Source organism: Lepidochelys kempii, chromosome 6 (assembly GCF_965140285.1).
Source record: "Lepidochelys kempii isolate rLepKem1 chromosome 6, rLepKem1.hap1, whole genome shotgun sequence".
Lineage (NCBI taxonomy): Eukaryota > Metazoa > Chordata > Testudines > Cheloniidae > Lepidochelys > Lepidochelys kempii.
Window position 1 is genome coordinate 87,253,525 of NC_136385.1, and position 12,139 is coordinate 87,265,663.

Consider the following 12,139-nt stretch of genomic DNA (forward strand, 5'->3'; position numbering starts at 1 on the left):
TTGCACTTGGAAGAAACAAAAATAATTATTGAATTCAAATCTGACTTCTATTTTATTTTAGCCAATTACAGTTAGGGATGTAAATAGGGTTTAAAAATAGTAACCATGTAACCTATTAAAATTCTATCGGTTAAACGGTTAACCGTTAAGGAGTTCACATAGGCGGGGAACTAGGGATGTGTGGGTGCTGTAGCACCCCCAGCTTTTGCACAGTGAGCAACTCCAGTATAATAAAAGGGAACAGTAGAGAACTTGCAAAAATAAAATAAAAAAATTGAGATGTTTCAGAAAATACCAAAAATATATTTTGAAGTATGTTGTTAGACTACATCAAGTTCAACATCTACATTTTAATTAAACTTTCCATATTTTCCTGATCCCTACTAATTCATGTTGGGTTGGAAGGGTAGAACACTGTCTTTAATACTTTGTCTTGAATAAGTTCACTGTGGTATCAGTAACCCAGGAAGTATAGGTACACAGGAGGAGATACTTGCTTGTCTCAATCCATTGGAGTGTGTGCTACTATGCTCTAGCCACTGAGTGATGGCACATTGGAGGAACTAACCAGCCAACCATACCACTGTGTCAATACACCCATCACATCTTAAAGAACTCCGACTCCAATGAAGAGCTTTACTGGTGGGGCTCCCACAAGGAGTATCCTGGTTTTGGTATGGGTATTCTGCTTGTTTCTTCCTGAAAAAGTGTTGTTGCCATAGGGTTTGGTTAATTAGAGGGTAGCTGTGGGAAGGGGCTGTAGATCACATTTCTACTATTAAATTGTATCTGAATTTGCATTACTTCAATAGTATGTTAAAATAATTCTGCATTTGGTTTATTACATTCCTGTTACTTTGAGAAGTTCAGTTCCTTTTGGTATTTTTAAATGTTAAAGTAATGCTTCTAGCCGCTTGCTCGTTGCTAACCAGCAGCACTCTAAAATGGTTTGTCCTGTGCACTGTGTGAATGCCTTTTTCACCTTACCACGTTGTTTATCTGTATGGTGCCAACCATTACTCCCATTTATAGCAACATCCTTTCCAGCACTCTTCCTGACTAAACAGGCACAAACATGACTGACTACATTAGAAGGACTGCCAACTGAGTACTTAATTAACAAGCATAGGGTGCTTTTGTGTAGCTAGGACAGCAGCCTTTTCGCTTATGCTTGTCACCATAGCAGGACACTTCCTATAAGCCCTGCTAAAAATACATAGTGTCTGGATTCTCAGTTGGCAGTCAACAGAATGATGCAGGTAGTGTGAAAGACGGTCTTGTGTAAGCCAGAGGAACGTTCTATCAGATAAGCACTGAAATCTGGTAATCTGCATACAAACACAAAATGTCATTGTGATGCTTTGTCTTTAAACCATAGAGATTAGTTCTAAAACCTTTGATAGCTATATACATATTAAATAACATATAAAGCAAGAATTTTCACACTTGTTTTAAACAGCATTTGTCAGGAAGACTCGATTTAATCATGGATTTCTACATAAAAGTGCATTCTTGCTGGTTCTTTTAACTTTAACACATATTCTTCACAACTCAGATGTAGGTTTCATTTTTAGAAAGTACACATTATATACATTTTTAAAGTGATTTATTTTGAAAACTTTTCAGATTAGTTTTACAGCTATATCAGAAAATGAAAGATTGGTTATTTCATTTACCAAAGGTAATTGAAGCAGATAGTTCACCTCCCAATGACTTCATAAATATCTCCAATTCAACAGGTTAATTATTAATATTTGGAGGATTTTCTTGTTCACTGGTGTGACTTCCTTTAAAACATCAGCAAACACATTTCTTGAATGGTTCACCCTTAGCTCTCAAGTTTGCTATAGTTGAAGGGATAATTGCTGGATGTCCATGTCATAGCCAACTTCTCTTCTTCAGCAGTTAAAGTTTGACCCTGGTACCAAGTATTGAGAATATTTGCAAGAAAATGAGCTGGAGATAGTGCTTGTCCCATTCGTGTTTTTGATGCTTGAAATTTAACTCTGTTGCATATTTCTCTTTAAGATCTCACTCAGTTTCTTCCAGATTTCAACAGTGTCAGCAATAAAACAGCTCTTTCCCTGCATTTTGTTCACGGCTACAGAAATAGGCTTCAGGGTACTCAGCATGTGTTCAACATTTCTCTTAAGCCCAATGTTGAGAACTTTGGCTGTGACAGTGCCATCTATTTTTTCACAATTTTGTTCACAAACTGTCATCAGATTAGGCCAGTTCTTGATATAGTGCCCAAAACAGTCCATTACTGAGTTCCATCGCACGTCTTGTGGGAGAGTTAGCTTAGTTCCTCCCACTTTTTTCAGAGCAGCTGCTGCAAAGTGGTTGTTACGGAAGTATCTTGCAATTTCAACGGACTTAGCCTTTATTTCTGGTACACTGAAGTCTTTGTCTAGCAGGTGCATCAAATGAGCACTGCAACCGTACATTATTAGCTTGGGACTCTCTTCTAAATTTCTTCTCATTGTGGATACATTTGCAGCATTGTCTGTGACCAAGCTGCATACTAGACATTTGAGGTTTTTTCAGTTTGTTATAGCTTTTACTGCTGCTACTTGTAAGCATTCTGCTGTGTGTGCATTTCCTGATGTATCAATTGTTTCTTTAATGAAGACATTCCCTTCTTCTGTTGTCTCATAAGCACATACAACAGGATCATTGTAGACATTGCTCAATCCATCAAGACTTAGGTTAACAATTTCACCCTCTAGAACTTTTGCACGCTGCTCGCTTTCTCTTTCACACACTTTATCCAGCAATTTGCCTGTGACATCTGCTTTGTTGGGTGGACTGTATCCTGGTCTTAATGACTGAACCATGTTAATGGTTAAGTGTGGGTTCTCAATCCTACGGAAAGGAGAGTTCGTTGCATAAACAAATTGCGCAATTTTTTCATCAATTACCTCTTTTTGTAATCCGCTAGTTCTTATCACAAACTTATCTATGGTTGTTTCTGGATGATGGAGATTTTTTTTTCTTTTTGCTACAGGTGATATACTATGGCTATGTGACATACATGATGTGACTGAAACACTATCATTGGCAGATAACTCTGAAACTATAGAAAATGATGGTGATCTTGAAGGTGGATGGTCTTCAGAATCCTGTATGTTGAGGATGGATTCTCTTAAACAAAATAAGTCAATGCAGTTATTTAATTATTATTACCATACTGCTCATTTAGTATTATTCATTGCATTCACTGACACTCAGTACTACTTTAAAGCTGAAATTGTAAAAGGAAGATCTGCCTGTTTAAACTATTTATTTTTTATCACAACTGCATCTAAAATGATGTTACTCTATGGTACTAACTATATTTTTTGTTCAAATATGAGAATTCAAGAATAGTCCAGAAGGAAGACCAGCAGTCCTTAAGAAAGAAGTATGAAATAAAAAAGTTTACCAACCTGAAGATCCTGCAAGTTCAGACATGTTCCTTTCATCCTCTTCAACGCTGCTTCCTCCTGAGAAGGAACACTTCTCATGATGTTGTTTCATTTAGGCAACCAAGCCTTGCATTTCTTTGTTGCACTGTTTGCATTTTGCATGCATGCTTGTCTTACCCACAAGTAGAGGAACTTCATTAAAATATTCCCAAACTGGGTCTCTCTTATGGCCTGCTGCCATTATAGGTTTTCCCTTCTAGTGAGAGAATGGTATGGTAGATCTCAAATTAATGAAGGCTATGCTCAGAAACACCTTAAGACTTCTGGAATATGCTGCTCAAACAGTTACACTTTTGTTTCTACTGCCTGTGCCTCACATCTCACGTTTATCTCCAGACATCTTCTCCTTGTCTAGGTCTGTTCCGCCCCCAACAATCTTTTATTCATTGAACTTTTTAAAATTCTGCACTTTTAGAGAGAGGTAAGGGATTGACTCTATGTACACAAATTTGCAGAGGGACAATAGGGTTGAGGTCTGTTGTTTCTCGCCTCTCTCTCTCTATATATATTATTTATTTTAAAACATTTTTGCTGTTAGCAAGCATTTTATCTCTGGAGAACAAATCCACAGTTAGAGAACTGCAAAACTAAGCATCTCTGATGGTATCTTCTAGACTGAGCACTGAGTCCCATTGGGAGATAGAAAGATTAACCTAAATAATCTGTACAGAAGCCCCTTGAACACCATAAGATTGAGTCCCTAATCCATGAACTATTGGAACTCATTTACAAAACTTTTCTTAAACATTACATGAATATATTGTCTCATACTATAGAATTAGAATTTATAATCGCTATTCCATGATGAGAGATCTTTGAGCTATAATGTCTCTTAGTTTTAATTATTTTTAGATAGGTTTTTTCTCAAAAAGCATTTTATCAAAAAAATCCGATTTTTATTGTTTTCATTGTAAAATAGTGTCTGAAAATCCTTGCTAAGTAATCCATCATCTACGTAGACTCTTTCGTGTGACCAGTGAAATTGTTGCACGCAAACTAGCGTTAGAGTAAGGGTGGTGATTAGTTGAGTTACCTTTGTCACAATGGTCAAAGACTCTTGGCATGGAAGAGCTAAATGCTTTACTGTAGCTGAAAACCTCTGCTATTGCACAGGTGTAATTCATAATGTCAAAATGGCTGAGAACTTAAACTGGATGATACAGACTGCAAACCCCAGTGGTGATTGAATCTAGTGTTGTGAACAAAGAGGTCTCAACCATTCTTGTGGCTGTTTCCATTGCTTCACGCTGACTCAGCAGACATTGTAGGCTTCAGAGTGACCATTCTAGAGTCGTCTTTTATAGATAATGGTTCAGGTGTGTCTCAGTAAGAACTACCATTTTACTGGTACTATCCAGCAGAAAGACCCCTCTACTGACAGTTTCTTATTAAAAAACAAACCTCATTTGAATTCAGGAGCTGGAGATTTTCAAAGTTTTATTCAAGCAAACTCTATTATTTACGAGAAACATATCTGTTTTCTAGTTAATCATATAATTTGCCTTTTCACAACGGTCAAAGTCTCTAGCATTGTCATTAGAACTGGTTGGAAATTTTTTGATTTTTCTCCATTCCCCCTCCCCAACAAATTGTATGACCTAGAGGGATGCTCAGCCTTTCTCAGCAGGTTAGAAACCTAGACACAATGCCATGGGATTCCCAAATGCTCCTGAGGTTCTAGATAGTGACATCATCAATGTGTTCTGTATCCATTTGTCCTGAGGTTGCAATATTTCCATTGATGTGCATCTCCATAATCATTCATGTTTCTGTTACTTGTAGAGTAGACTGCTGCTAACGCTGTTCTGTGCTCTTGAAGACCACTTGCTGGATCTTATACTAACTGAAGCCAATAGCTAACTGACTTTGCAATACAAGCCACTTGAAGAATTTTTTGACTGCATTAGATTATATACTTCTTGGTGCAATTCAAGGTGCTGACTTGGATCTATAAAGCCCTCTAAGATTTGAATCCTGCCTGACTTAGACTGCCTCTCTCCCAGGGACTATCTTGACAACTGATCTTCTAATGGTCCTTGTGTATGAATGAAATGGAAATAGAAGCAGGGAATACTGGTGGAGAGAATTCTACTGGAATTCTGTTTTCCTGGCTGGTCAGAACTCAAGACCTTCAGCATAGTGTGTAAGGCCCATCTATTCATTTTCTCTGATGGAGTGGAGGGCTGAATTTCTTTTGAGGGGGAAGTATAAGCAATAAGACCTCTAGAAATGGCTAGTTTTATAGCCTGTGCAGTGACATCATGCTTTAAAGATCTAAAACCAGAATTAGTATAACTTTCTTAAAACCAAAGCACTGAGCTTAGCATTGACAAAGATAGACAAGGTGGCAGCTTTCTCTTCTGGATCTGTGTTCTTTGTAGGTTACTACACTTCATGTATTTACCACAATTTTATGGTCACAATGCTACTCTTACTAATTTTGTTATCATTACAGACTGCGCTTACCTGGGGACCCTACTTGTGGTTTCATATGCTAAGAGTTGCCACGTCAACCTTATCAGGTATTAGTTCACTTACTTTTTAAGGTAAACTACTCCAAAGAATATTAACTAGCTTTTTGAAAGCTTGTTACATGAAGTGTCGCAACTGGGAGGTGACTTATTGGCCATTTGGAACATTCCAAAAGTCTGCCATGCATCTATATTTTGGTTGTGTAACTTTCCATCTCTTCGGTGCCAAGTTATTCATGTTGACAGAAAGAGATGTAATGAAAGAATAAACCAAAATCTCCCTCTTGCTAAATACTAATTTCCTCATCTGTGGCTTGCTAAGGAAACATTTGTTCAGGCGAGTTGTGAGACGTAATGAACCTGTCTTCCTGGGAAGAAATGTGCATGATCTGTCAGTTGTGTGTAGCACTTGGTCACCAATTGGTTGGCTTACAAAACCAAGCTAGAATCAAAGCTGTTTTAGACACTTGCAGTTTGTGAGCATTTAATTGATGTGACATATGTCCTGATTTGGTTTAATAGGGAAATATTTTGATGTGCCACCAGACATATAAGAACTTCAGTAGAAGGATATGTGTAAAATAAAGTGTTTTCCAATCAAAGGCCATTAGATCTGTAAGCAAGTAAGTCTGTTTTCTATAGAACTTACCATCTACAGCAGTGATGTCTATAAATCACTTGTGTGACTTGGCCTGAAAAGAACGTTGTTGAGAGAGAGTCAGTATGCATAAGGTTTTAGTTCTTGTCATCTTGAGATTCTGAATATTGTGTTAAATATCTGTATTTACAGTATTTTTGAGATATTTGTTGGATTATCTAATAGCTAGCTTCTGATTTGCTCTTCCCGGAGAGGGTTTAGCAACAGAGCTAACAAGTTCATACTATCCAGTAAGCTTATTTTCCTGAGGAGTCCTGCAGATTTGATGTACATTCTCCTTGGTTTTTCATCCTCCTTGCCCTCAAGGCCCTATACTGCAGCAATCATTTTGGCCAAGGAATTGCCATGAGCATATCTATTCCACTCCCTTGTTAGAAGGGATGCTCTTGAGTAAAGTGATGCACGCTTAGCCCCTGGTGACTTATACTGAGAGAACTGAAATCAAAGCCTTTTGATCTATGCAGCAGTGTATAGCACAGTGTAGTTAAAACACTGCTAGCCCAGAATCTACATATGTCAATACATACATTCTATAGCACATTCTACATACATACATATATGTATTTGTATGTATATGTAGTATATATACAAATACATATAATTATGTTCTATTTGCTGGCTGCAAACATCATTCACTACAAATACGTGTAATCTAACCATTATTTTACTTAGGCTTATTTTGTTCTGCTTTGGAATCTGTTAAAGCAAAAGTATTGAATTACAAAATTAAAAGTACTTCCTTTGCAGTGAAATTTTCACACTATTTGGTTCCTTTTATTAATTTTCTGTGTAGCTTCCAGTTTTGTCATTCATTCCTGCATTTTTGACTAGTTACCCACAGTTACTGGTAACATTAAATGTGTTAATGAATTAAAATATATAAAGGTACTGTATTTTAAATGCACTGAATTATCAACTTGTTCATTAAAGTGCAGTTCTACTCTAAAACTAATGTAAAAATGGGCATTATGGGGTTCTGCTTCTATTTTCCATATTATATGTGCTCATTTGAAGATAATATACTTTTACCATGGGCCCTGGAAGTTGAGCTGGATTCTTTCCTTCTCACATATTGTTGCAGGTTATAAACATTCTGCTGACCAAACTCTGCCCTCTGTGACATTTATGCAATTGTGTGCAATGCCACTGAAAACACCATGAAAGTGGAACTGACTTGAACTTACTAAATAATATGCATAAGTAACAGAATCCATCTCTTTACCTAGCTAAGTTGGCCCTCCTGTGAACAGCAGTAAACAGTAAATATGTCACTAAATTGAGCAGTTATGACTGACTACACATGATGATCTTTTTGAGTAAGCAGCTGCTATCTTTTTGAAGTAGAACTGCTCTTAAAACGAAATCTAATGAATTCAGGTAAAGGCCTCTCGTTTTATTTTTAGTGTGTGACTTCCTTGGGGAAAAGATTGCATCCGTTTTGGGCATAAGTACACCAAAATACCAGTATGCCATTGATGAGTATTACAGGATGAAGAAGGAGGTGTGTCTTTCTTTACTATTATCTGTAGTATTTACTAAAGACAGCTCAATCCATTTGGCCTAAACCTCAGCCTTTTCTTTGAATCTTTTTCTTTTTAAAGCAGCTCTCTTCCCATATGCTTCCTCACCTTTAGACTCTTACCACTGGATTAGCAATTTCCAGACCTCTTAGTGAGTCCTGGTCACTGCTGTATTCCAGTCTCTTGCACAGTGCACTTTAAGGACAATTTGCAGATTGTGTGAGAGATGCATGTAGCGGTTATTGGACACTGACTGTATTCTTTAAAGAAATGGTGGAGGCTCAGTTTTTAATATGCCTTTTTTAAATTGTCCTGTTTCGTATGGTTATTGTTATTCCTGAAAGAACAGCCTAACAAACAGTGAAACACTTTATACTGAAATCTTGCACTCACGATTACAGAAATATTAAGTAACTTGTCTTTTAATGATCCTTAGGTGTTTTTCATTTGTCTTTATCAAGCTACTTAACTTGTCCCAACTTCCCTGCTTGTGTCCCTTGTTCCCCCTTTCCTATGATGTATCACAAAATTAATGGCTTGCACAAATGTCCTGTGTCTTTGCATTGGCTCCTCTTACCTAGAATATTTCTAGTATTTTAAAACGGTAAAACGTTTCATTCAAAATGACAAATTCCTGAAATTGAGGGTTGACATTTGAAAGCACATGCTGGGGGAAGGTATTTTATAACCAAGTAATGACTTCTGTTTGAACATCTTTTTAAAATGGGGAAAATGCAAACCGTCTTTGAAAGGTAATAGCCAGAAATATTACACATTATTGCTGTTGACAAGTAATTGGCTTATTAAGTCAAAGTTTATCTGTATCTCGTTTGTATGTGTAGAGAAAGTTCAACCCTTCAACTTCATTTCTGAGAGGCGTGTGAAGTGATTCTGGAAAAAGTATTTCTGAATGATTACTGGAATGGACCAGTGACTTGTAACTGATATTTGCTTTGATTATTATGGCTGAACTATCAATGAAAGCAAACGTTTTTGTGAGTGCAAAGATGTGCTTGGATGCTTGTAATTGAAATTGATGTGTTCTTGCAAAAGGAGTTGTGAGGAATACAGGTTGCAGAAAGTATTGTATTTTGTGGACATTTTTTCTTAGGAGGAAGAGGAGGAGGAAGAAAACAAAATGTCAGAAGAGGCGGAGAGACGATATCAAGAGCAGCAGAGCAAGCCACAAGATGAGACTACTGTCCAGACAGACCAACCTGAGGCAACAGCATGTAATGCATTTGTGAATCTCAATTTTGAAACTGAGGGAGACTGCCAATCTGTTGCAGAAAGTAAACAAGACTTAACTACTGTCCCTACTTAAAATATAAGGTTCTGTATAATGCCAAAATTTTTAAATTGGCAGCAAAAGTATGGGAAAAATCTTGCTATACTTTTCCAGTGGAATGTAACTCACTTAAAACTCTGGCCAGGAGAGAGCTAAATAATGTCTGTTCAGTCCACAGCTATCCTGCCAAACTGACATTTCTGTTAAAATAAAAGTTTTGGACAACAAAAAAAATCAGTTGAGTATAAATTAAATATGCTAGACCTCTCATCTTTTTCTGCACAGTGTAGGTAAAAATGTCTCTAATCTTTTCCCTGAACATCTGGTGCCTGTCTGACACTTGTGGATTGAAGAAAGTGCTATTTTATACTTTTAAAAAACCTATTTTGTATTTATAAAATCCTTATTGAGAATTAGCTCTCTCTGAATAGATTGTCTGACTAATTAGTGGCTTCACAAGGCATCTCAGTTCACAATAATGTCCTTATTTATTGTCACCATTTTACGTATTTATTTTTTTAGACACTAGCTTTAACCTAAAGGTGTCTGAGTGCCTGTTGAAATAATTTCCTCTTTTTAAAAGGAGGTTATAAGCACTATTAGAACTTGCTCAGCTAAAACTACATCAATTGTGGAGGTTAGCAGTGCTCAGACAACGAATTCTGTTGTCTAGGAAAGAACAGTATGAGCAGCAGTTGTGTGAAGCACATTCTCACTCCATTTATGAGAGACACTTCTCCTAGCCAGTTAAATACATAGTTTCAGTAGGTTCTAATAAGGTCCTAGGAAGTAAATTGAAATCAGATTCCTGGGCTTGAATTAAAGACATAGGGTACCAATCTATAGCTAAAAGTGTGCTATTTGACTGTTTGGTCTACTCTAGAGCACTTATATGATGCTGTAGAGTCTCCATATTGTTACTTGAATGGAATATTTGTGTATATCATGCAAAAATAACTTGCAAAAGAGAAATAGTTTATTTCCCAGCACTCATACCTGAGCTCTCTAGGTAGGGAAGGAAGGAACTAGTATTCCCCAAGCTCTTGCAGTGCAGAATGTTGGTAGGTAAATAAAATAGTATATAGTTTCTGCTCCACCAGCATACATCATGTAGTAATTTCAAATGAAAACCTTACTATCTTTAGGTGAGACTTCTAAAATTTAAGAAAACATTAGAAATCCCGAGTGAGATTCTCGTGGGCTGCAGCCCACAAGGGGAAAAGTTACCACCTTAAGGGCTTCCTGATTCTGGATACTTTTAGGGGACCGCCGGACCTGTGACAATCCTCTGGGGCTGTGGCCCTACCACAAATGCCTCTAGCACTCTGAGCTTGCCTGCTGAGCCCCCTACCCTGGGACTTGTTTCAGATCCATTGCAGAACTACACAGGGTAGTTTTGTACTGTGCTTGTGCTGAGGGAATTCTTGCTCTGCCAGGTATGGGTCTTTTCTGGTCTCTTCATAGTGCTTCAGCAGCGGTCATAATCAACTGTCCTTTTTTGCTTTGATGCTCTGTCCTTTGCCTCTTTCAGCTTTTGATGAACGTAAATCAGCAACATCCTTAGCATTGAACATCTGCAAGAGGTAGCTTGAGTCAATTGTGAGTGAAACAAAGAACACATTGGTAATAGATGAACTACTTAGAGCCTACATCATTTAAAATTGGTATTTGTTCAGGGCAAAAGCCTACAGTAACTTATGAATAAAATCTTTATTAATGGAGAGAAGGATGTTTAGCTTTTTCTGCCAGAAATGTATCAACTCTGACTGCACTATTGTCTATTTTCTTGTACTTTCTGTTGCAGTGAGCAAGGAATGCTTACTGTCATCGTGTTTAAAGTTCTTTGTATAAAATGTATTACTCACTGTGCCTTAATACTTAATCCTTTCTTCAGTTTATGCACAATGTATGAAAGTGGTTACTTTAACATTTGCTGTAAATGCATATTACTGGTTATTTTATATTTAATATAATTTTGAACTTTACCTTGGCTCTGTTTTTCTTTGATAGTGTAGACCCAGCCCCTTTGTAGTTGTGTGCATGGATCTGGGGTGCTTAAGTTACTCCATGCTTTCAGGAGAGAACAATAAGATGCATGTCCTCTTAAGGGCATCTATTTAGACACTGAAACTCCAAGGGTGTCTCACTTCCCCCCAAGCCACAAAATGCACCTCGAGCTGAACTCTGCACCTATGTGTAATTGGGATGTTATACATTTCATCATCTGACTTGGGAGGCTTAGTACTACTTAGAGATAAATATGTATCAATCCAAGGGCAGCATTAAGTCATTTTAGCTTAAATCACCACATTTTGGAAGGAGTTATGTCTATAGCAATAGGGCAACGATAGTGAAAGTGTCTCTGTACTCAACTCAGCCTTCTGAGGTAATATACAGGAGTGAAAGTAAAGCCTTGTGTTGTATAAAAACTGTTCCAGTTTGACTCGTGGTATGATTTAATTAAACCAGTGAAAACCGTGCTGTACATACTTGCACTTAGCTTAAATAAATTTCTTAATAGAGTTAAGCTAAGCAACAATAGACCACTCTTTAAATTGCTGTAAACCCCTCTGTAGATACACTAATATTGTTTTGAAACATTCAAGTTAAACCAGTGCAACTTTCTCATATTGACAAGACACCATTCACTTATGCCATTCAGTACTGTGTATGTCTACCACAGATGCTAGTGTGTGTGTTAACTGCTTATTCTCCCTCCTACTAAAATAAAAATT

The 12,139-nt window shown here is 37.2% G+C and overlaps 1 protein-coding gene across 2 annotated transcripts in view; it reads left to right on the forward strand.

Annotated features, from left to right (window-relative positions):
* The window catches only part of LOC140913158 (signal recognition particle subunit SRP54), a 69,956-nt gene extending 57,819 nt beyond the window's left edge, over nucleotides 1-12,137 (forward strand). Inside the window, exons 3-5 of one of the 2 annotated variants that reach the window (XM_073349025.2) lie at nucleotides 5,923-5,989; nucleotides 8,000-8,097; nucleotides 9,228-12,137. In XM_073349025.2, the coding sequence (XP_073205126.2) occupies nucleotides 5,923-5,989; nucleotides 8,000-8,097; nucleotides 9,228-9,440 (378 nt within the window). In that variant the 3' untranslated portion in view covers nucleotides 9,441-12,137. The remainder of the gene's footprint in view (nucleotides 1-5,922; nucleotides 5,990-7,999; nucleotides 8,098-9,227) is intronic. The other variant, XM_073349026.1, reaches the window with a different exon arrangement.
* Nucleotides 12,138-12,139: the final 2 nt, after the last annotated feature.